The sequence below is a fragment of the Lepidochelys kempii genome, chromosome 2 (assembly GCF_965140285.1).
Source record: "Lepidochelys kempii isolate rLepKem1 chromosome 2, rLepKem1.hap1, whole genome shotgun sequence".
In the NCBI taxonomy this organism is placed as follows: Eukaryota; Metazoa; Chordata; order Testudines; family Cheloniidae; genus Lepidochelys; species Lepidochelys kempii.
In genome coordinates, this window is record NC_136381.1 from 186,046,194 (window position 1) to 186,072,602 (window position 26,409).

The 26,409-nt window shown below is 40.1% G+C and overlaps 1 protein-coding gene across 1 annotated transcript in view; it reads right to left on the reverse strand.

Moving 5' to 3' along the window:
* LOC140906153 (uncharacterized) overlaps nucleotides 1-12,701 on the reverse strand; it is a 172,155-nt gene extending 159,454 nt beyond the window's left edge. Inside the window, exons 1-3 of the mRNA XM_073329656.1 lie at nucleotides 12,647-12,701; nucleotides 11,950-12,081; nucleotides 1,684-1,903 (exon numbers count right to left, since the gene is read on the reverse strand). Of these exons, the coding sequence (XP_073185757.1) occupies nucleotides 1,684-1,903; nucleotides 11,950-12,058 (329 nt within the window). The 5' untranslated portion in view covers nucleotides 12,059-12,081; nucleotides 12,647-12,701. The remainder of the gene's footprint in view (nucleotides 1-1,683; nucleotides 1,904-11,949; nucleotides 12,082-12,646) is intronic.
* Between the last annotated feature and the right edge of the window lie 13,708 nt (nucleotides 12,702-26,409).

Consider the following 26,409-nt stretch of genomic DNA (forward strand, 5'->3'; position numbering starts at 1 on the left):
ACTTATTAATCTCCCTAGCTATTATTACTCAATAATACATCCTAGCATACCAGGGATGTTGTGAGGCTTAATCATTGAATATACGTGAAGCACTTTAAAATCCTTGGATGCAGGTGCTATTCTGACAGCAGACATTTGGACCAACACACACAGGATCGAACAAGGGACTGCCAGTTCTAAAGCCTGGGCTGCTACAACTTGATCCAAAACTCCACGAGTGGGGTTGTTCACAGACTCATATCTCCTGAGGATCAGGCGCAGAGGGGAACACACATCCGCCAGTGGGTTACACTATATTGGGGTGCTCAATAGTACTATTTTAGTTTTATTTTTACAAGTAGTACCAAGAATGGTGTATTGGCTCTCTGTTTCTTATGAAATTTTATGAAACCTTGGTCCGAAGGTTCCTTGCTTTAAAGTACAGGAATGGTTTGGCTTCTACTGATAGGAAACATTGAAAAGGAAACAGTGCAAATCTCTCCAGAAGAACATGAGATGTGGATGTGTACATGCCTGTCATAAACATACAGCCAAGGGTAGCATAAAATACCTCCTTTACCTGTAAGGGTTAATCAGTTCCATTAACCTAGTTGGCACCTGACCAGAAGGACCAATGGGGAAAGAAGATACTTTCAAATCTGGGGAGGGTTTTTTGTTTGTGCTCTTTGTTCTCTCCAAGACAAAGAGAGAAACCAAACAAGTAATCCAGCTCCTACTGAATGATACATCTAAAATTACAGAAATAGTAATAGCAAGGAAATGCATTAGAGTATCTTTTGTTTTAGCTTGTGAATTTTCCCTATACTAAGAGGAAGGTTTATTCCTATTTTTTGTAACTTTAAAGTTTTGCCTAGAGGGGAATCCTCTGTGTTTTAAATCTTATTACCCTGAAAAATTACCTTCCATCCTGATTTTACAGAGGTGCTTCTTTTAGTTTTTTTCTTTATAATAAAGTTCTGTTTTTAAGAATCTGACTGGGGGTTTTTGTGTCCTAAAAACCCAAGGGTCTGGTCTGTGCTCACCTTGTTTACTCTCAAGCCTCCTCAGGAAAGGGGGTGAAGGGGCTTGGGGGGATATTTTGGGGAAACAGGAACTCCAAGTGCTCCTTTTCCTAAATCTTTGTCTAACTCACTTGGTGGTGGCAGCGATACCGTCCAAGGACAAGGAAGAATTTGTGCCTTGGGGAAGTTTTTAACTTAAGCTGGTAGAAATAAGCTTAGGGGGTCTTTCGTGCAGGTCCCCACGTCTGTACCCTAGAGTTCAGAGTGGGGAGGGAACCCCAACAACCCCCCATACTCTCAGGGAACACAGAACCTTTTTAGTAGCATCCTTTAAACACATGGACAATGACAGCATCTCTGTTTTCCTTTCACACTAGCCTATTTCCATTTAAGAACCACTTAAAAGCTATCCACAGAACATTCTCAGCACAAATAATGAGTCCATGTTTATTAAGTCCTCGATGAAAACAATTAAGAAAGGAGAATTAACTATTTTTCTAGTTTCCTTTGGCTTTCTTTGAGCCATGAATTTGCAGATTCTTACCTGTATGGAGTTATCAAGACTGCATACATGAGATAAGTTACATAGGTGCATTAACATTTATAAAGACAGGGCCTGTCAGGCTGTGTCATCTCTGCCAAAATAAGAAAGCAAAACCCAGCAGGAGCTAAGAACACTTACCATCTGGACAACTGGGAGATGCAGACAACAGCATTCTCTTGCAAAATGGCTACTTCACAGCTGCAGCCTCTTGTCTCTGTCACAGTTAGAGGAACCAGGCCCCAGAAAAGCCTTCTGGGAAATAGTTCCCATAAGAGGCCAACCCCCAGCACAGAGGAAGGCAATTCTAGAGAAGGGGTTGTTTCTGCATCATGATGATTGCCACACTTGCTTAGGACACCTGGAAGAGATCAATAAGGAGATCAGCCTCCCCCCTTTGAAGAGCCCTTATTTAATATATTTGAGGCAGTATATTTATCAACCTCAAACTGTAAATATATGGAAATGTATTACTAACAATGTGTTACAGAAATGCTTAGAGGCCCCAGCTGAGACTGCGCTCCCCCGCCTCATTGTTGTAGGGACTGTGCAAACATATAGTAAATGCAGTCCTTGCCCAAAAGAGTGTACAATCTAAAAGAAAAGATGACCTTTGATAAGTCACTTAATCTCTCCATACCATCTATGAAATTAAGATAAACACTTTTCCCCCCTACCCTTTGTCTGTCTCGTCTATTGGTTTGTAAGCTTTTTGAGGCAGGGTATGTTTCTTACTATGTTTGTATACCCAATGGGGCTCTGGCGTGCTTGGCCTCATGAGACTATGACCATTCAAATGATAAATAATAATACACAAAGTCTGTGGTAGAGCCAGGAAATGAATCTAAATCTCATCAAATCTAGACCAATACATGAACCATAAGACAATCCTTCTTTAAAAAAAAAAGTCTCAAAACAATTAAAATATCCATAAACAACTGGAAATAGCTTGATCTGTAGTAGTAAGGAAAACAGAAAGCAGGCTATTGAATAAGAAAGAGCTTGAGTCTCACAGAAACACATTGAGTGTTTTGAAGTATCCAGTGTGGACTCGGAAAAATGGATTGCAAAAGTCAGAAAATCCTTGACTCAGAAATCTATGTCACTAGCAAATGGGAATTAAATTCTAATTATCAGTCTGACATGTTTCAAAAACTAAAAAACATTCTCTGCAACTGTCACAGAGTCAAAACAATTATTTGCATGCATGAGCAGATGTCAGATATTGTAGGGGCGTATATGTACTTGCAAATTTAAAACAGAAAATTTTCTAAAATTGGAGGTATAATCTGTTACCCTAATTGCAACATATACACAAATCTTGCGTGGAGGGAAAAGTGCTGATTTAGTCTTTCTATTTTTCTCTAACACAGAAGCTGACTTCTGAGCACAAATAAACTGAAGTAGAATAGAGAATCAATCACATCTTTAGACAGATCCAAAAACCTCTCCAGTTTTCCAGCCTCATCTTTGAATTCTGTTGTTTTGCCTTCTGTCCTGTTACTGTTATTTGCAAACTGGAAGAGAAAATTGTATTTTGATTGTATTTGTACTGTATTTAATGGTAATAGTAGCTTGCACTGACAATATACAATGCCTCTTATACCCAACTATATCCAGAGTACTTTACAAATGTAGGCCCAGCATCTGCAAATAATTCTCATGTAAGGATGGTTACTGTTTTTTATTTTTATCCCAGAGCATCCAAAATGTAAAAAGAAAAGGAGGACTTGTGGCACCTTAGAGACTAACACATTTATTTGAGCATAAATTTTCGTGAGCTACAGCTCACTAGTACTTGTGGCACCTTAGAGACTAACCAATTTATTTGAGCAAACTGCTGTAGCGTACGAAAGCTCATGCTCAAATAAATTGGTTAGTCTCTAAGGTGCCACAAGTCCTCCTTTTCTTTTTGTGGATACAGACTAACACGGCTGCTACTCTGAAACCCATCCAAAGTGTGTTTTCCATCCAGAATCCATTATCCCACCCCCAAGATCTGACAGTCTAAAGATTGACATGTATGCAAACCAAGCAGATGGGGGGAGCAAATACATGTGTAAAAATGCTGTAAATTATACCTAGATTGTTCTTTCAGGTGTGACACTATCAATTTTCTTGTAGGCATCATGACAGAAATTGGTCTTCGGGAGAGACTTCAATGTGGAGAAACTTAGGGCCTCACCCCAGATTTGTTCAGGAAAAATTTTCCATGCACCCTCACCCAAGTTCAGGTCATAGAATTAGACCATTAAACTAAATACAAGCGACATACTTTTTCACCAAACATTCACATGTAACCATCTCCAGGGTGGAGTGCAATGACTGCTTAACAGCATCCAGCTACACTACAAGGCTTAAAATTGTAGGGGAAGTTGAGGTAAATAAAACTACGTTCCCATCACCCCATCATACAGAAAACAGGAGAGTTATGTCTGCTTTTATTTATCATAGTTCTTTGCACATCGTAAAGAATAATTGCCATGGTTATGTTAAACAACTAGATTCAAAGGAGTCCAATCTGTTCTCCTCTAGATTCCACTGCGGAGATCCCTAATCTGGTGGTATAACCTGGTGTAGATCCACTGAAGTCAATGGAACTATGCCACTTTCATACCAGTACCTGGCCCGATGCGTGTACTGACCAGTTAATAAGCTGTCAAATAATGATTTGCAGTGAAAGGTTCTGCACTATAATTTTCCTGGTTTGGTATGGTGGCAGCAACCTCTCCAACAAGAGCACACGCATGAGACTCAGGAGTTCCATACATCCCCACGGCAACACATTAGGATGCAATTCAGAAAAGCACTTAAAGCCACGCTTAAATTGGAGATCATATTTAAGTCTCATTGGGACTTAGGCAGATGCTGAAGGGCTTTCTTGAACAGGGTGTTTTCCTGAATTGGAGCCTGTGTTTCTTCCGGTGTTCGTGTCAATGTCTCTGCACTACGAAGCCGTCACTTTTCATGACTGTTTTCTCGGGTTATAGCGACATTTGATTACCTGGCTCTGCTGCCATAGCAGCTTGTCAAAGTTAGACTGAGTATGCGTCTTTGTGATTTAATTAAGTTGAGAAAGAAATCTACTCTTAGAGTTGATCGTTGTTGTTATTATCTGAGTTTGTGTCAGCAAGAAGGATTTTATCATCTAACAGGGAACAAAAACAGTTTTGTCCATAACGCTTATTTAGTATGCATGTAATAACTATATTTTTATTTTGCTATCACATTCAGTTTGAGCAAGATAGGGATGATGCTAATGTCTCCAGGGATTTTCTTGGAAAAAAATGTATTCATAAACAAGTGTGAATGAGTCTAAAGTATATTTTTATTTATTAAGTTCACTGACTGCTTTCCATTCAGAAGATATGGAACTAGAATAAATTAGGACCTTGGGGAATTTGTGCATTCAATGAAGCTAATGACTAACACTTTGGTCATGTTTTCTGTTATGTAATAATATATCCTGTAGCCTTTTGGACTAATCAAGTGAAATAAGGGGATTTATGTACCAATGTGCTTTAAGAAGAGGGCTTAAGCAGATTCCCAAAGTAATTTCATTTGACATTCAAAGCTATTTGATTGCAATATTTGAACACTTCTAGCCACATTTGTATTCAGCATGTGGAAATCCGAGTTTTGTAATGCTTTGAAGTTGACTAATACATGCTGTTGGTTTCTTTTCCTTTTCTGCAGTGCTGATTGATTTCATATCACCCTGGCAAAAACACTGAGAGTACATTCCAAATTGCTAGCGTTATAAAATCCCAGAGTCACTGGCATACTGTGGACTATTATGTGGTATTTGGGGACATGATATTCAAGAGGAAGAAATGGAAGCCTTATTGTATATTAATGACTAACAATTTTTCTCCAGTGTGAATTTTGCTAAGATGGTAGACAATAAAAATCTAATGTAAATATATTTGTAAGAATGTGTTATTTGTGAGAATTTTATTAATATGATATGGTTTCACCTTAACCCAAGGGCTGGGATTCTTGGAAGACACAAAGGCAATGGTGACATGTACACATAATCCTCCTCTTTCCCCATCATTCTTCCTGTTCTTCCTCCTCACTTTTCTGTCCTTTTATACTTACTGTATATAGGTCACATTCTGCTTTAAAACTTGACTGCAGAGGAAGCTAGCAGCTTGGGCTATTTATATTTGAATTATGGGCATTTTTGCAGTAAATTGAGTTAGAATATCAGCTATAAGGATGGAGGAAGACGGGATCTATGACAAAGATAAATACAAGAGTGTGCCACTTGTAGACAGAACATACACTTGGAATGAATCCCCGGGCATGAAGCATCTTAAAGTTCCTATAGCCATTCCACTCATTTTGCTTAGAACACTTTAGTTCTTTGCTGTCCAAAAAAGTTGCCACGTGCCGATTACACGAATGTCACTATGCATGTACACTTTAATATAGAGTTCTCACTTACATTAGGATATTAACAAGAGCATTGAAGATCCCTTTCTTGCAATCACACACACAAATGCCAGTTCTGTTTTTGGTCCACCAATGACTTCCACCTGACATTCAATCCAAACACTGCCCTCAAGTAATTAACATAGTAAAAAGTCAACAAACAAAAAACTCCAGAAGCTGCCTGAAAAGCAGAGTTTATGACCTTTCACTAATAATACCCCCAGCTTGCCACAACCCCAGCTCCACCAGTATTGCTAGTCCTTGCTGCACAAGGGCCCTCGGCAACTAGAAGAGGGTTCTGGCCCTCTTGATGGTATGGATAATAAATTAAATATAGTAATAAGTAAGAATCACATAGTTCTGACCTGATTTGTAGCTATAGGGAACACATGGGAAAGAATTCACCTTTTTTAGGTAAGGGGGAATAAAGACGACACCTAAGAACTAAATCTTGTTTACTCACTTGTGCACTCCTCCTTGGAGTGAGTAGTTCCACTTCAACTGCTCATGTGGGTCTGGTAAGGTTTGCCAGATCCAGTCCTACCAAATAGTGAAAGAACTTGGAGATAAACAGCTCAGTGTTTCTCTATTCTGGCTACCTTTTAAGAAACATGTTCATACAGTCCCCTTAATTTGTATGTTATGCTGCTTTCTCCCTCACCCTTCCAAAATGCAGCACCATGGAGGTTGCTAAGCAACATTCTTGATAAGGTCTCAGCATCCATCAGTGAAATGCTACATTCTTCCACGCTCTGCTCCATCTCAGAACTGAGGAGGGTGTCATTCAAAGAACATCAGTAAATGCTGGCTTCTGAGGTAGGAAACAGAGGCCTTGACAGCTGGAGAAGAAAGAGGCTACTATTTTTAAATAACTAACTGGTTTTGAGAGAGAGAGATTACAGAACTCTGATTTTGCAGTCAGTGAAATAGGAGGTCTTTGGCAGGTCAGAAAGCCTTCTTAATTTAGTATGGATTTTTGGTTTGAACTAAGGGTTTGGTTGTTGTTTTTTTAGCACTCCTCTACCTAGGTACACAGCAGTTTAGTGCTCTCTCTAATGAAGAAAACATTTTAAAGCTATTAAACTAAATGAGGGAGAAAAAGCCAGTATAACCATTTGCTACCACTCATGTTTATCTAGTGGCCAAAACTAAAATGTGGTTAAGAGTTTTCCACGTAGCAGATTCAAACCCATCAGTCTTATGTGAGGCTATAATTAAAATAGGCAGTATTCCCTAAGAAGTGTGCTTGTGATGTATTTCCATGTAGCTGTGTGTGCATGTGTGTGTGTGAGATGCCAGCTACCAGATGGATCAGACCAGCACTTTTCAGAACCTAATTATTTTTCTACCTACTCTGTTATAATTAGAGTTGGGTGAATAATTCATAATGAATAATTTATTTGCTTAATTTCACCTTTTTCCCCCTATCAATAGCTGTCCACAGGCTGTGGAATTCTTGAATTTATTCATAATTCAAAATTTCTTCAGTGATTAATTCTTGGTCTACAGATCAAGTAACAACTGCAAATTGCAAATACTCACAATTCAAAATTCATGCTGGCTACTGGTATGGTTCATAAGTTGCTGGGAATTGCTTCTGTTTCCCTCTTTGGATGATCAGCCAATGAGGCACTGATTGCAATTTGTGGGGGGGTTTACAACTGAATATGCAATTTGATATTTTCCTGTGGTGAATATTAGCTAAAATTCACTTTTTGCAAGTATTTGCACTGGTAAACCAAAATGTTCATGGAAAATGAACATAAAAATGTAGCAAACAGCTGAATCTAAATTTGCTTTCAAATATTTATAAAATAATTTTTTCCTCTACTGTTTGCTCAGATCTAGTTAAAATCACACCAGACATTGTTGATCCAACCCCTTTATTGTCTACCTGAATATGTCAGTCAGACCTCCATCAGAGTTGTCTATTCTGTTATAGCTGGGATCACCAGGTGGTGTTGTTACACATAGTCTTAGCAGTTCTTTTTTTTTTTTTAGCATTTGAGCAAATTTTTAGTCTTGGAAGAAAATGCTGTGTTACTTTTGTTTTCCTTATGTTGTTTTTCTGATGCAGATTCTTTGGGGGAGCTGTGGCAAGCAGCAAGGTAGTTTTCTCTCTGCCCTAATCTCTCTAACTAAAGTCAATTCTTGCAAAGGAGTGCTCCATAGGATCCAAGCATTGGTGTTTCAGTTAAGTTCCTGACAGAAGATATTTCTTGTGCATTCTTTGTGATAACTTCTGTTCTAGAAGAGGTGCATATGTGGAAATAAAACAAAGTCACACTAAGCATATACCCAGACTCTGTGTCACTGATCTCTCCTTCAGCAGGGGGCAACTCTGCAAAGCCCCAGGCATCTACTACTGCTCAGCACAGGGGGTGACAATATCAAGTAAGTAATGACAGCATTACATAATAACTAACATCATGAATACAACAGAGGTTCCCAAACTCTTGTCTATGGATCATTGGTAGTCTACAGAGAGTTGCTTAGTCACACAGGACTTGATCCAAGGCCTATTGGAATCAATGGGAGCATTTTCATAGACTTCAATGGGCTTTGGTGCTGGCACATCGCCTTTTTGCATCAAAGAGAAATAGAAGAGATGGGTGGGAGAGATTAAATGAAAAGCAAAAAGCAAACACAGTGCAACTAATTTTTTTCCAAAAAGCACAACACACTTATCACATTCAAATCAACTAAAAAGGCATTAAATACTCTCCTGTGTAATTACTGAAGTTGCAACAGGGGTCTTGTGTGACGAGGAATGCGAGAGTGTGGGGCCCATGCAGTCACAAAGAAGAGAGGTAGGTGGTCCACAGTACAATCCTTTTAGTCCACCAGACAATCTCTTTAAAATGTGGCCCACAATATGAAAAAACTGGTCTAGATCTAGCATAAACACTTGTCTCAGTATAACAGTTATTCTAAAGCAGGCAAAACTCTGGCCAGCTTGGTGGCCTAGAAGTATGGCTCATCATGACTGTGATGAAGTGAAAATTTTCTGTAACATTTTTATGAACGCTATGCATGGCAATGACTGACTTGACTAGGAATTGCTACCCAGCAAGTGAAAAAGAATTCAAAATCTGCTTTGGGGGTAGAATTGGAAACATGAGGTAATTGTGTTGTGTAACTGTCTGTGGCGGTATGAATGAATCGTTAAAGACCGGCTGAAACCCACCCATATTGATGGAGCAGACAAAACCAATTGGAACCCTAACGACCAAACAACTGACACCTAACAATAGGAAACTTCAGCATATGAACATGTGAATTCAGCAGGGGTCTGCAGGAGGAGGACAAGGGACAGAGAAGTGACAGGCAGCTGGGATAAGACCGGGTCTCTGGAGAGCCAAAGGAATTCAGCTGGGACTGGGAGACAGAGACACAGAGAGGAAGTCAAGATGCTTTCACGGTAGCATGGCTCAGGGAAGCCCTGACTTGGCCAATATGGACTATGTCTTCACCTTTGCTTCTCCGTGCTAACCTAAGGACTTCCCGATGCTGTGTTCCAGTTGGCTAATAAACCCTACTCTTCTTTGAAAAGGCTGCCTGGTGTCACTGCACATACTGGCAGAGATGCATTGATCCCTGAAGAGGGCAAACATTCTCTGAAGAAGAATATCTCAGTTGGACTCATTGGGCAGAGCTCACAGTGTGAAACAGGAGTGCTGGAGTCTAGAGGCTCAGTCTCTGAGGCACTGTGGCCATATGGCCTATGCTTAAAGAAGAGCAGGACCCTTTGGGGGTCTGTCACACTGAAGGGACTCCAAGGACCCATTTAAAAACTGAGGAGTGGCACACAACCTTTGAGTCCATGACATTTACCATACAGGAGATATAGGTTTAGTCTTTGTCTTGGTCTCTTGTCGTATGTGCCAGCCATCTCACGGTGACAGAAGGCCCAGTTCACCATCACCCTGCATTCGCATGACTACAAAGTGGATGTAAAATGCCACCAGATCCATTTCACACACACATTACACTGAAATGGCTCCATTTCACACACACATTACACTGTGAGTACACAAGGTGGAGAGCAGTGATGAGTACACAAGGTGGAGGGCAGTGATGAATCAGGCCCAGCACCTTTATCCCCTTAGAGAGAAGTAGGGCTTTATGTCACTCAAAGCTTGAACCATTTAGATTGTAAATGGAACTGTGCCCATTCCTCTGATCAGAAAGAAGCTTGCTAGTGCCTGTGATGTGGAGACTTGGTGGTGATTAGTGTAAAAACTGTGGGAGGATGGAGGGGACCTTTACAGCACTGAAAGAAATCCAAAAAGTGCCCTGGAAAGAGAATAAGTTCCTGAAAATTGAAACTAGAATTCTGTGCAGACTTGAACCACAAGAGGCCTGAAGACACAATTAGGAGGGGTCTGAGTTTGGAAATATTGGAAAATATTAGCTAGCCACTTGTCTACAGCGATTTGTTTTTCTAAAGACATATTATCCAATAGTCCTACCCTTTAATTTATAGAAAGGTATATTCACTGCCCATTTATATCTGGAAATGGGAACAGAACCATCCTCAATTGTATGTCTCCATCTTAGTCACGGAGGATGAGTGACAATTTTTGTTTCGCTATTGTAACTCACTAATAATATATGGGTTTGTCACCAAAAAAGCCACTACCCTAAAAAAATTTCAAATGAGATAAAAGTTATCCAGTCCCGAGACATAAACCTTATTTTCCTAAGGCTCAATGGACCATCCATACATAGCACTGTCTGTTTGTCTGTCTCCATACTTAGCACTGTCCATTTGTTGGCTGGTAATCTTATCTGTAAAATCTACCACAAATATTAATAAACAGCTGCAGAAGTCTTGCTTGGAAAGAAAATAAAATGTGATTCAAGTAATATTAAATGGTGAAAGATGCTCAGAATTAACATAGTTTTATTTCTTGAAAGAACAAGGAATTTTGGGTGTCTCAGAATTATTTGGAGCTCTTAAAAGAAATTAGTGATTTTAAGGGTAGTACCTCAGTTATGACATGGACTCAGGAGTTAGGAAAGCCAGCTTCTCTTCCTGCCTCTGCCACAGACATGTTGAGTAAACTTGGGCAAGTCACTTAGGCCCTGACCCACAAACATTTAGGCACAGAGAGTATGTCTACACTGCAATAAAATGCCCTTGGCTGGCCCATGTCCACTGACTCAGGCTTGTGGCACTTGGGCTGCTGGGCTATAAAATTGCAGTGTAGATGTTTGGACTCAGGCTGGAGACTGAGCTCTGGACCGCATGAGTGGGGAGGGTCCCAGATACTGTGCCCCTCAAAATCCGTTCATGGAAAGGATCCTCTGTGTGTGAATCTTCCCTCACTACATAATCTCACAGCCACTTCTCCACAGTATCAACTTCTTCTCAAGACCTCATGGAAGGTGTTCCCTGGGGTTGGGATATAAACAGGCAGGACCTGGCAGGCTGCAGTGGGGTGTGGGCAGTATTTGTGTTGGAGGAGATGCTGAGTTTGGACAGTGAAGATTTCCTCTAAGGACGATTCAAAGGGCAATGTTCAAGAGAAGTCTCTGATACAAAACTTCCTTACAGCCCTGTTGCCACAGAGCAGGACAGAGATTGCTGTGGGCCCAAAGTGGCTATGAATGGTCCGGTTCCCCAGTGGATTCCCCCAGGATCTTTGCAGTTTGTTGGCAGCTTCCACAGCTCATCTCCTGAGGAGCAAATCTCCTGACAGAACAATCAGGACGAAACTATGGAAGAGGACCCTCATGAAATTTTCCTCCCACATGGCTCCCTTCCCACAAGTTCCATGAGATGGATTAAAGCTACAACATTTCAATCCCACCCTAATCATTCCCAGAGTTTGAGGGTTGGATCAGCCCACTGTAGCAATAAGGATCTGTTGCAGAGCCAGATCCAAACTTCCCCAAAGTTTGGGAGTGTTCCAATCCAGAGAGTTCTTCAAATACTTCCTAAAATGAAGGTCAATTCCTACCTACCTGTTCTTCTGTAAGCCACCTGACAGATCTCTTGGTCATGTCGAGAGACAACATAGTTGTCCATATTAACCTCTCTGTTCTTCCGGATCAGCCAGGAGGGGGTGCTCATGTAAACAGATGTTGAAATCTCCCCTTTTCCCAGTGAGAGAAATGATAATTATCAGTCCTCCTTATACTAGACCTTGCTTGTCTAGAGCCCTGTAGCCTATATTTTAAGTCACATCTCATGCTAACTAAATCACCTCCCCTGCTACCCACCAACCTTCTTAACCCCATAATCTTTTGAAACTACAACCCAAACAGAAGCAGCAAGCAAAACAATACAAAGAATCCCTTGCATCTGCAGCAAACTGAGTACAGTTTCACTTTCAATAGCTTTCCTTTTTTTTTTTTTTTTTTTATTCCAAATGCCGCTCAAACAAAGGGACATGCTTTTGGGGCTATTTGAGTAATAAAAAAGACCTTAAGATAGCAGTCAAAAATATGTGCAGTAATAATGAAGGAATTTTTCCAGCCCTGCACTTAATTTAAAATTGCCAAGATTAGCATATGCACTTTACTCTGGGCACTCTAGGAGTTCAGACCTCTCTCTCTCTCTCTCTTTCTCTCTGTGCATCTCTTTTTCTGTGCTGCTCTCACACCTGCAGCAGCTGATAATCATATGCAGTTCCAAATGAGCTCAGAAAATGAAAATTACCTTCAAAAGGCAGGAAAGTGCATTTGACATCCCTCTTGTTCCAGCACTTGTGAGACTGATATAATTACCACTGTGAGCATGCAGGCAGATGGCAAACTCGGCAGCACCTTGTATTCAGTCAGCAAGACACTGCAGAAATGTTCTCAGTAACATTTTGTTCAAGATGTCTCAACTCACAAATCTAAACACTGGCAACTAGGATAGAACTACTGATTATTAGTTAGCCTGAAATAATGAGAATATTACACCCCACTGGTCTACATGTCTATACAGCTACAGAGCACTAACTATGGCTTATGGGTCATAGCTGTGTGTGGTCAGCTCTGAGCAACATGTAAACAAACACTAAGGAAAAAAATCAACCTTAAAAATATAACTGCAGTGAATCAAAAGGAAAGGGCTAGATCCTGCTCTGAGTTACACCAGGAAAAATTAGAAGTATCTCCACTGAAGTCACGAGAATGAAGGCTGGCGGAATTTTGAATCTATTAATAGATTTCAAACCATGTAGTGTCACAATCTCACCACACCTGTTGGTTTCCAGCTGTGTGAGCAGTATTGGGAAGCTCATGTAGCACCAGGAGGACGTGGCAAGACTGAATCAAGCAGATACCCACCTGCCTTGGTGATCTGTTTTTATTTTTAAAGAATCTACCTGGATCCTTGCTCTTGAGCTGGGGGGATTGGGACTGTCCCCTAATGAAAGGGGTCTGTTCTTGGGAGCTGTACCAATCAGGAGGAACGGGGCATGCTGCAAGGGAGAAGATGCTCACATGGCCGGGAAGCATTGCAGACCAAGCTCGATGATCCCACTGCAATAATAGAGGCAGTCGGTTAGGAAAGGGCTCGCCACATTCAAGACCAAATCTGATCTCTCTCTCTCCCCTATTACTCCAGAAGAATTCACATATATACAGGAGCTTTCATTTTAAATTTACTTCTTGAAATATGGAAAACTTCAAATATAGATTGTATTTCAACATAGAGTGGGGCTGCTTATATGTATGTACAGCACTTTGAACATGAATGGATGGATTCCCAGTGGGTCAAAATCAACATATCTCCAGTGAAGTCACTGGGGCTGTGTTGATTTACACCAGTTGAGGATTTGGCCCATAAAGTGCTATATAAATGCTATTATTATGTGCAAGGATGGATTGATTAGATGGACCATTTTTCAATACCTTGCCTTGGCTTAGCCTCCGTTTACTGGAATTCTTTAGTCTATACTATTTATGCTGCGTTCTCTATGGGTAATTTAAAAATATAATTGAAGAGTGATATTTTATTATTAAGGTAGACTATTTTGTATTGTTAACTATTTGTGCTCATGTAATGCTAGATCTTTAAAAACCATAACATGAGATTTATTGTTCTATCAATCAATATGTGATACTAGATATAAGAGTTAATGCTTCTGATTCTGATCTCAGTTATGCAATTGTAAATCAGGATTATCTCTACTGAAGTCCATACATTTTCACCAATATAAAACCAATGTAAGTGAAATCAGAATCAGGCCCACTATTTCTGAAAGGTATAATGTAGGATTTTCATAATTCAGCCATCTCATGCGAAAAAAATCATGTTTCCCTCCTATTTTATCGTCTCTTCTGACTTTCAAATGAGAGAAAAATCCTTCAGAATCTCCTAGCATTTTACACACACAGGGCCAGATACTGCTCTCAGTTGCACCAGTCAGGGCCGGCTCTCGGTTTTTCGCAGGGGCTCGTTGGTTGACGGAGTGGGGCTGGAGGGAAAAAAAGGATGGCCGGAATGCCGCCCCTGGAAATGTGCCACTCCAAGCACATGCTTGCTTTGTTGGTGCCTAGAGCCAGTCCTGGTACCAGTGTGAATCCAGAGTAACTATTGTTTTAAATTGATGCTGTCTCAGGTGGAATAACTGAAAACAGAACACAATTCATAGTTCATATACTGAGAGATAAAAGTTCTGTTTCAGTGAACAAAGTTCATGAACTGAGGCGCCTAGCAAGTTAGAAAGTTCTGCTTCCTGCATATTTAACTGGAAAACAGTCAGCACGCTATGTTGACTGTGTTTTTGTTGATGCTGAAATGGAGTTGGCTTTCGTTCTTGAACATTCTTAGTGCTTGTCTCTTTCTCACTCTCTTTCTCAGACTGCTTGGTTGTGAATGAGTTTGTACAGAAATACAGTAGCAATTTAATTTTGATTGACAAGCAATGCTGTACTGTTGAGAAAATACTGAGACAGCGGTAGTAATGATACTGTGTTTGACACCAACACCTTCAACAGTACGCTTTACAGGCAAATGCATCCTTTGCTGCAAATATCAGCTTCAGTGCAGCCATGAAGTGGGGCTGGCAGACAGTAAGGGTATCTACACTAGGCTTTTTTAACTACAGTAGTTGCTGATTAACATGAAGTACTTAACACATCTGTAAAGGCTAGCATGGACACTCACTAAGCGTTTGTTCCAAGATGCAAACATTTATGCTTGTTCCAGGGCTCAGATCTTACTTCACTTTTTAAAAAAAGAGGCATTTTTTACCTCTGGGTAACTAACACACATGAGCTATCCCAAGGTTTAAAAAAACACAGTGAAGAGAAACACTTGAATTTTACTATGAGGTAAACTAGGCAAGGTCAGCACTCTGCCCCTGCCTGGAGTTGATCTTCCCTAGTTTACCCTTAAGGTAAAATTAAAGTGCCTTGTCTTTGCCATGTTTTTACTAAGGCTAGCCAGAAAACAAGAATTCCATTTTGTGAAAAATTTCAAAGTGTTAGCATTTGGTTTTGTTCCCCACACACAGACTGAGACCTTCCAAAATTTTTCATGAAAAATAAGAGAGAGAAACAGACAGACAGACCCCAGAATAGTAATAGACCAGTGGTTAGGGCACTCAGCTGGGATGTGGGAGACACAGGTTACGGAGCATGGACTTGCACCTGACCACTGTTGGTTATTCAGGGCTCTCACAAACATTTTCTCTCTCTTTCTCTGATTTTGATCAGAAATTCCATCCTGGACCCGGGAAACATCCCCAGTGAAAGTTTTATCAAAGTCAATATATTTCCACAAAAAGTTTCAGTTTCAACAAATTGCCATTTGCCAACAAAAAAAATTTGTCAAAAAAATTCTTCACCAGCTCTAGTTTTTATTTCGGGATAGCTCATGCGCATTAGTTACCCAAAGACAAAAAACATACCTTTGTTTGGCAAGGAGAATAATGCCTCAGCTTACCTACTGACACAAAACCTTTGGGAAATGTCCACACAGATATATTAACTATCTTGAGTTAATTGGCATCAAAAAGTCTAGTATAGAGAAACGTATGTGACTCAGCAGGGATGGCTGCCACTATATGAGAATGTCAGTCCCTTGTCCTGACAACTTTGAAAATGTCAAGGGAGAGAAGCTGTTATTAGTTTTCTGTCAGTTCAATATCTGTTTATTCGTGTATATGATGGAAAGGAGAGAAGAAAGAAACAGAGAGTTTCCAATGCTGAATATATATTGCAGTAACCTACATAGATTTATAGTACAGGACAAACCAAAATTTCTGGCATAAACAAAAGCTGATTAGTATATAAGGAATATACAGTCTATATCTCAGCCAGAGGTCACTAGAATAACATAGGAGAAACAGAGGGAAAAAAGTTTCCACATTTTAACAAGCTTTGCATAATACTGTGACAAGAACTACAGTGAACAAAATTCACTGCACATAGATCAAGAACCCACAGGCACCTACACAGCATACAGAACAGAACAAGGATGTTCAACAAGCACAAAAGCTGCTGATCAAAGCCCAACGTCCTCCTCATCACAAACAATATCATTCCCCTGCTAAAAGCCCTTTAACACAATGTAACAGAAAGCCCGCACTTTGAACAGGAATGAACTTAGAAGACAAACAAAAAAAAGCAACACATTTTCGAGCAATTAATACTGAGAAACAAATTCTGCTTCCTGCTCAGCCTTTTTGCCATCAAATATGCAGCCTATAGAGGATCAAGGAAAAAAACTCTGAAAGGTCACAGACCTTTACTATATATACTAACAGACCTGAAGGCAAGAATAAACTTTAACATTATGTATAGACTTTGGACCCAGGTCTGGCCTCACTTTCACCAATGTTACATTAGTGCACCTCGCTGACAATAATAGACTTTTCCCCTGATCCACACCGATATGAAATAAAATCAGACTCTTGGCTTTTCTATTCTTGAAAATATTCATACTCTATGTATTCTCATACTCATCCAAATAATAAGTATGCCTGTTTTGCATTGTTTAAGTACCCACTAGCTTTCATTAAAGAATACTTTAGCCTTCTCAGTTTTGAGGCGTTAATAATGATAATACATTATTTTATATCTTCAAAGTGTGATCAATCCAAGTATTTATATCTCCTTTTTTAAGATGGATAAACTGAGGCGCAGCGTGGTTATGTGGCTTGTCCATGACCCAATGGCAGAGCTGGCAACAAAAGCCAGATTAGAATAAAATTAAGTGAGAATGATTAAAAATTAAACTATGCCCGGAAATGAAGTGGAGGCTGGTGACAGCTCAAGGAGGGTAGGAAAAAATGAGACAAAGGCATCCTCAGAGCCAATTAACAGCACTGAGTAAAAATCATACTGAATCTAACTAAAATACGGTAGGCAAAAAGCTTCCTTGCATACCAATAAAAAGTCACTAAAATAATGTTGAACTGAACAGTCAGCTGGAGACTTATTTTGTGCTAGAGTGTTCCATAATGTGAATCAAAACATCCACAGACACTATAATAGTCCACTATGTGACAAAGAGAGAAAACATTTTTGCTACCACCTTTGTTAAGAGCACTAACTAAAGCAGTGTTTCTCAAATTTCATTGCACAGTGCCTCCCCTTTCTGACAACAAAAATTACTACATGACCCCAGGAAGGAGGACCAAAGCCTGAGCCCCACTACCCCATCAGGAGGGCCAAAGCCCAAGTCCAAGACCAGCCACCTGTGGGGGCAGGCGAAGCCAAAGCTCAAGGGCTTAAGCCATGGACAGGGGGCTGTAACCTGAGCCCTGCTGCGCAGGGCTGAAGCCCTTGGACTTCGGCTTCAGCCCTGAGCAGTGTAGCTCAGACTTTGGCTTCAGAGTTTGGGGTCCCAACCCACAGTCTGAGTACCGCTGATCTAAAGGATATAACTTGCACAGCTCTTATATCTTTATGTTTTAAAAGCAAATCTTGCAAAAATATATTGAAATCTTCCTTCAGTATGTTGCCAACAGAAAATTACATCTGTGGGCCAAAATAATTTTGTGTAGTAGACATATACGCTGTTAGGACACACAGTATATCATTTATATTTCTGGAGATCTTAGTCACTCTGAAAAATAATGTGGCAGTCAGGCTCAGAAATGAATGCACAAGATTACTGCTGCATCTGTCACACAATGCTGCAAAAATCAGAGCCACACATAAACATGGTGTTAAAGACTCTCATATGGAGCCTGATTCTAATTTCCTTTTGCACTGCTGAAACTCTGTTGACTTCAGTAAAGAATCAAGTTGCTTCTGATTTACACTGATAGAAATCAGAACAAAATCAGGTCCATAGGGTCTTGATGCCATAGTAGAATTTGCATTAACTGTGTAATACTGTGCCAGGGGATCCATGAAATATTTGTAATGGTTGTTTACCTGAAGCTGATTCCTCAGCTGAAGTCAACTGATTTACAACAGCTGGTGATCTGTATTTGTATTTAGATGACAAGCAAAAATAAGTTTTCTGGTCTTAGGTTAATATCTATTTGAGCACATCACAAAACGGCCAACCTTTTCTCAAAAAGAATCCATGACTGGAATACCAAGGGATGCTGCAAGTCAGCAACAAGGGACATTGGCAGAGTTGTGCAAGGGAAGATTTCATTTCACAACTTTCATTCTGCCTGGCTCAAGTCAATGTTGTACAGCACGTTCCCTGCATTTTGGAGCACCACGTTTACTCAGAAGCTTGTCCAAGAAAAAAAAAAGGAACTAAAAGTACAAGTTGTGATATATTTCACCTGTATCCTCTAAGAGAGAATTTTATTTATTTATTTTTTTTTAGGTTATATCTGGCAGTTGTATTGCAAAAGTTCCAGATCCAATAACCAGGTAATTTATAGACACACAACTGAAAATGTCAAAGAGAAAAATAAGTGGAAATGAAAATATTATTAAAAAGACCAAACTAGGACTTGAAAATACTTCACAGGGGACAAAAAAAGTAGTTGCTGAACCCACTAGAGGGGATGCCATTTTAGATTTGGTTTTGGTGAGTAGTGAGGACCTCATAGAAGAAATGGTTGTAGGGGATAATCTTGGCTCAAGTGATCATGAGCTAATTCAGTTCAAACTGAATGGAAGGATTAATAAAAATAAATCTGCAGCTAGGGTTTTTGATTTCAAAAGGGCTGACTTTCAAAAATTAAGGAAATTAGTTAGGGAAGTGGATTGGACTGAAGAATTTATGGATCTAAAGGTAGAGGAGGCCTGGGATTATTTTAAATCAAAGCTGCAGAAGCTATCGGAAGCCTGCATCCCAAGTAAGGGGAAAAAAATCATAGGCAGGAGTTGTAGACCAAGCTGGATGAGCAAGCATCTCAGAGAGGTGATTAAGAAAAAGCAGAAAGCATACAGGGAGTGGAAGAAGGGAAGGATCAGCAAGGAAAGCTACCTTATTGAGGTCAGAACATGTAGGGATAAAGTGAGACAGGCTAAAAGTCAAGTAGAGTTGGACCTTGCAAAGGGAATTAAAACCAATAGTAAAAGGTTCTATAGCCATATAAATAAGAAGAAAACAAAGAAAGAAGAAGTGGGACTGCTAAACACTGAGGATGGAGTGGAGGTCAAAGATAATCTAGGCATGGCCCAATATCTAAACAAATACTTTGCCTCAGTCTTTAATAAGACTAAAGAGGATCTTAGGGATAATGGTAGCATGACAAATGGGAATGAGGATATGGAAGTAGACATCACTATGTTTGAGGTACAAGCGAAACTCAAACAGCTTAATGGGACTAAATCGGGGGGCCCAGATAATCTTCATCCAAAAATATTAAAGGAATTGGCACAAGAAATTGCAAGCCCATTAGCAAGAATTTTTAATGAATCTGTAAACTCAGGGGTTGTACCGTATGATTGGAGAATTGCTAACATAGTTCCTATTTTTAAGAAAGGGAAAAAAAGTGATCCGGGTAATTATAGGCCTGTTAGTTTGACATCTGTAGTATGCAATGTCTTGGAAAAAAATTTTGAAGGAGAAGGTAGTTAAGACATTGAAGTCAATGGTAAATGGAACAAAATACAACATGGTTTTACAAAAGATAGACCGTGCCAACCAACCTGATCTCCTTCTTTGAGAAAGTAACGGATTTTTTAGACAAAGGAAACGCAGTGGATCTAATTTACCTGGATTTTAGTAAGGCATTTGATACCGTGCCACATTGGGAATTATTAGTTAAATTGGATAAGATGGGGATCAATAGGAAAATTGAAAGGTGGATAAGGAATTGGTTAAAGGGGAGACTACAACGGGTCCTACTGAAAGGTGAAATGTCAGGCTGGAGGGAGGTTACCAGTGGAGTGCCTCAAGGATCGGTTTTGGGACCAATCTTATTTAATCTTTTTATTACTGACCTTGGCACAAAAAGTGGGAGCGTGCTAATAAAGTCTGCAGATGATACAAAGCTGGGAGGTATTGCCAATTTAGAGAAGGACAGGGATACTCTACAGGAGGAACTGGATGACCTTGTAAACTGGAGTAATAGTAATAGGATGAAATTTAATAGTGAGAAGTGTAATGTCATGCATTTAGGGATTAATAACAAGAATTTTAGTTATAAACTAGGGATGCATCAATTAGAAGTAATGGAGGAGGAAAAGGACTTTGGATTATTGGTTGATCATAGGATGACTATGAGCTGCCAATGTGATATGGCTGTGAAAAAAGCTAATGCAGTCTTTGGATGCATCAGGAGAGGTATTTCCAGTAGGGATAAGGAGGTTTTAGTACCGTTATACAAGGCACTGGTGAGACCTCACCTGGAATACTGTGTGCAGTTCTGGTCTCCCATGTTTAAGAAGGATGAATTCAAACTGGAACAGGTACAGAGAAGGGCTACTAGGATGATCCGAGGAATGGAAAACTTGTCTTATGAAAGGAGACTTAGGGAGCTTGGCTTGTTTAGCCTAACTAAAAGAAGGTTGAGGGGAGATATGATGTCTCTCTATAAATATATCAGAGGGATAAATACCAGAGAGGGAGAGGAATTATTTAAGCTCAGTACCAATGGGACACAAGAACAAATGGATATAAACTGGCCACCAGGAAATTTAGACTAGAAATTAGACAAAGGTTTTTAACCATCAGAGGAGTGAAGTTTTGGAATAGCCTTCCAAGGGAAGCAGTGGGGACAAAAGATCTATCTGGCTTTAAGATTAAACTCGATAAGTTTATGGAGGAGATGGTATGATGGGATAACATGGTTTTGGTAATTAAATATTCATAAATAGGCCCAATGGCCTGTGATGGGCTATTAGATGGGGTGAGATCCGAGTTACCCAGGAAAGCATTTTCTGTAGTATCTGGCTGATGAATCTTGCCCATATGCTCAGGGTTTAGCTGATTTCCATGTTTGGGGTCGGGAAGGAATTTTCCTCCAGGGCAAATTGGAAGAGGCCCTGGAGGTTTTTCGCCTTCCTCTACAGCATGGGGCACGGGTCACTTGCTGGAGGATTCTCTGCTCCTTGAAGTCTTTAAACTGTGATTTGAGGACTTCAATAGCACAGATATAGGTGTGAGGTGGGTTTTTTTGTAGGAGTGGTGGGTGAAATTCTGTGGCCTGCATTATGCAGGAGGTCAGACTAGATGATCATAATGGTCCCCTCTGACCTAAATATCTATCAATCTATGAATCTGTGAAAACTGAAGGTTGCTTGGCTAGGTGGAGGTGTCAGATTAGTAGACAATATGACTTGATGATTACAAGCAAATGGCAGGCCAGAAGGGTTCCATTCACATTTTGGCTGAATTACCGACCCAATGAGAGGCTTTGGCAGAGTAAGTTGATATCCAGGTGCCTCAAGAGGTCAGCCCAGTGTACTAAAAAATGAGTGTGACATTGCACTCTATATGATTTTATGGAAATATGCTTATGAAAGTAAATATAACTGGAACATGTTTTATGCTAGATATGCCATGTAACATATCTCTGCAAAGGTTATGATCTACTGGATATATTCATCCTATTTGTATGCATGTATCATTTTTGTATTCAAAGTTATGAATATTGGCTATGTACTTGTTTAATTTTAAGTAGCCTCAGTGAAGCAGTTGGTCAGCTTCCTGAGAAAAGACTATTCTCAGTAAGTGCCCAATCAAGAAACACTTAAGCTAACAATGAACTTGGAGATGCCAATCCACATCTGAGCTTTCCCGAGAATGTGGCCCTGCTGGTAAGGAACTCAGTCATGCATGGACATGAGACTTGCCCATGTGACCCCAAAACTCCATCTTGGAGCTGGATTCTGGATAGGAGAGAGGAGGGGGGTCTCCACCCACAAGAGAAAGTCTATTTAAGCCCCTGGAAGACCCCTCCATTTTGTCTTCAGCTGGCTCAAGAGATAGCCTCTCCACCCCAAAGGATACCTGAAAGAAACTGGAACAAAGGACAGTAACTGAAGGGGTGTGAGTGATTGCTGGACCCAGACTAGAAGGAGGTTAGTCTGTAAAAGAAGCTTATTGGAACATCTCTGAGGGTGAGATTTCATCTGTAATCATTTTCTTACTGTATTAGGTTTAGACTTGCGTGTTTTATTTTATTTTATTTAATCTTGGTAATTCATTTTGTTCTGTCTGTTATTACTTGGAACCACTTAAATCCTACTTTTTGTATTTAATAAAATCACTTTTTACTTATTAATTAACGCAGAGTGTGTATTAATACCTGGGGGGGGCAAACAGCTGTACATATCTCTCTATCAGTGTTATAGAGGGTGAACAATTTATGAATTTACCCTGTATAAGCTTTATACAGGGTAAAACTGATTTATTTGGGGTTTGGACCCCTATTGGGAGCTGGGTACCTGAGTGTTGGAGACAGGAGCACTTCTTGAGCTGTTTTCAGTTAAGCCTGCAGTTTGTGGGACGTAGTTCAGACCTGGGTCTGTTTTTGAAGCAGGCTAGTGTGTCTGGCTCAAACCAGGCAGGGCACTGAAGTCCCAAGCTGCCAGGGAAAACAGGGTCAGAAGTAGTCTAGGCACATCAGGTGGCATTTCCCAAGGGGGTTTCTATGATCCAACCCATCACAGTGAGGACCTGGAAATTATATTTGAACCCAGCTGCTCTGGGGAAAAATTGTTTTTAAAGGTGTTAAAAATGTACATTATGGTTGCGCTGGGTACCTAAATTTAGGCACCACAGATCAGTACTTAGATGCTTATCACAAGTAATTAAATGCCTATAGATTTAAGGACCAATTTTGAAAATTGAATGCCCCATGCAGATGGGAGAGATGGTTAGGGAGATAGATCATTGCATATGTTCCTATAAATCCAAAACACAGGAAGAAAATTACAGCCATGTTTGATGGGTGGACCGAAGGGTGGGGAATAAACTGGGCAGAGGAAGAGAGATGTGTGGTAAAGAGAAGAAGAAAAGAAAAACAAGGAGGAATGAGTAATAAAGAGTGAGAGGAAACACAGCAAGAGAGAAAGATGAAGCAAAAGCATCAATGAAAGTTATCAGGTTTGCATATATTATCAAATAGGAAAAACTGCAGAATTTTCAAAATGGATCTTGGAGTTCTCACTCAGTCTAAACTCTCAGTGGGAATTTTGACTAAGTAAGCACTTCAGAAATAACTTATGGGCTCTACTTGTTTGCTAACTGCATATCTGGCCAGGTGGTGTAAAATCCATTGACTTTATTAAAAACAGTGAGAGTTGCACCTGTGTAATTGTGAGGAAAATTTGGCTCAGTGTCTTGTTACATTATACCCTGTGTGTGAATTCACTCCATTTCGTTCCTATGGAAAATGCTGAATATGATGGACAACTAACTTCCGCAGATTAGCATATTTCCTATTGGCATCTAAGGTAAAAGATCTTTCAAGCACCTGAATTTTAGATTCTAGTCAGACATTCACCTCCCAACATAGGAGTCATTCTCATTATTATGCAAATGTCATCTTTTACCTGAAGGCAAATTCTTGCTTCTTCATATTTAAATTCCATCTAGTTTTCTTTGATCTCTAAACAACATCACATCTTTGAACTTTTCTTAGGAACATTTTAAGGGACAAAAAGTCTCACTTTTTTCTCCTCTTCTAATAATGGGATTATTGGCTAATTTCACTGGAGCAGAGAATGTTCTTTCTCTCAGTACAGAGAGCTGATGAAATCTCAGTTTAAATGTTAGAGAAATTACAATGTCATTTACATCTAGTTTGCTTTCTTAAACAAAGAAATATTCAATAAAAGACTACTAGCAGATGCAAAAGCAGCAGTAGAAGCACTCTCTTCAGTATTCAATAAAGCCATACAGCAAATGAGTTGAAATTTAAATTTAAATCAACAGTTTTCTGCAGTTGTATGACCAAGAAGGTTATAGATATTTTTTCAGGATAAATGTTTTATTTTGAAGAGAACATGCTAAGCACCCAGAGCTAATTTCACCTTAAACCTATCTACAAACTTCATCCTTGGACTATGTAAACAGTTTCCAAGATAAGGATAATCTTAATTCTTGAGGAAAGCAGATGGAATGTCTCTATCAAGTATCCTTAGATATTGGTCTTTGTCAGGTTGATATATCCCTGCCCAGTGCAAAAGCCATTGGAGTAAATTCCTCCATTAGGGAAAGTTCAGCAGTTGTTGAAAACTTATTGGCAGAGAGTCCTCTGCAGACATTCAGGTTTTAGAACATAGTACTAAAAGCAGCACCGGGCAAGGACTGAGATGTCAAAATCTTTTTCTTTGTTAATTATCTCCTGCACAAATGTATCTGCTGGATATATGGCCCTGAACATCTGCTACCCTTAGGCAGTGCCAAGGATTTAACTTTTCTTTGGGGAAAAATGAGGTTTGTCAAGTGTTTATATTTTTGTCATCTCATCACTTTGGCATTTTTTTCCCTTTTTTTTTCTTTTTTCCTTTTTTTGTGATGCCATTGAAAGGCGTGGCTGTTTTGAAGCTGCCAGAAAAAAATACTAAGACTTCCCTGGCTATTTTGTTTTTGAATCAGAATATGGAAGAACAGGACATAACACAGAGCCATGAGTAATAATTAGGAAGAGCTGGGTAATAAAGCAAGAATAGATAGTTCTTTAAAATGATAATAAAATTTCTTATATGTGCCAGCGCTATTATGCAAGAACTGTCTGTTACAACTGCAGTAATGGGCCAAATTCAGACCTCAGATAAAGGACACAAGCTGCAACTCCCTTTGACTTCAGTTGGGCTCAGTGGGCCATATTCTAGTCTCAGTCACACCTGTATTATCTCCAGATTTACAGATTTGGCCCCCATGAGCTCCATTCTTGATCACACTCTGGTGAAAATCATAATTACATTGGAGTGGTCCACTGATGTAAACAGATGCAGTGCCAGCCTGTGGAGATCCTATGCAGTTATATTTTGGCCTCACACACACACACAACACCTAATAAAAAGCGAATTGGGGTCCCCCCCTTGAACTGCTCAGGGCCCTAAGCAATTGCTCAGTCAGCTTATACCTTGTGCTGGTTCTGGGTGTAAAGCCAATGTAAGTTAGGCCACATCTACACTACCCACCGGATTGGCGGGCAGTGATTGATCTATCGGGGATCGATTTATCACGTCTAGTGTAGACGCGATAAATCGATCCCCGATCGCTCTGCCGTCGACTCTGGAACTCCACCATGGCGAGAGGCAGAAGCGAAGTCGACGGGGGAGCAGTGGCCGTCGATCCCGTGACGCGAGGACACGAAGTAAGTGATTGTAAGTCGATCTAAGATACGTTGACTTCAGCTACGCTATTCTCGTAGCTGAAGTTATGTATCTTAGATCGATCCCCCCCACACACACACAGTGTAGACCAGGCCCATTGTTTCTTTTACTGAGGTTAAATAGAATAACAAACTTCTCCGCAGTGAGACTGAATCAAGAACTGCTGTTGCTACAGTTGGTGGTGCACAGGACACTGCCTTTCAGTAGGGTAGGAGCTGCCAGCTGCATTATCTTTAGAATGATCACTTTAAAAAAGGAGTCCTTTATTGAAATTAATATACAAAGAGTATCAGCAGGGCTTTGATTTTACAAACATAGGAGCCCAGTTCTTCCAGACCAGCTAAGTTGTGCTCAGTGCAAATGTGGATCATGCCACATTTTAAGTCCCCTGATCCTGGGACCACTGGATACTAGACCAGTCTCCAGAACACAGTAGTGCAGCCTCTATTTTACTCCAGCTGCCAACCACTCAGCAGGGTTATTCTAGCATATGGGCACAGGGATACCACAAGTCATTCCCTTTTTGCCATGGTCATGCTCCCTGTGCCAACGACTGTGTGCTACAGTCCGCTAGCCCATTAAACAGAGTTAGACCGCTCTGGACCACCAGTATGGTGCAAGAAGCCATGAGCAACCAGAGAATCCTGTCAGTGGATTACAATGTTTGATGCCATTTTATCTAACAAAAGATTCCATTTTAAAAAAAAAATCTTATTCCTCAACCTATAAACCAGTTTTTCATTGGTGGAACGTTATATGATCCATTCCTGT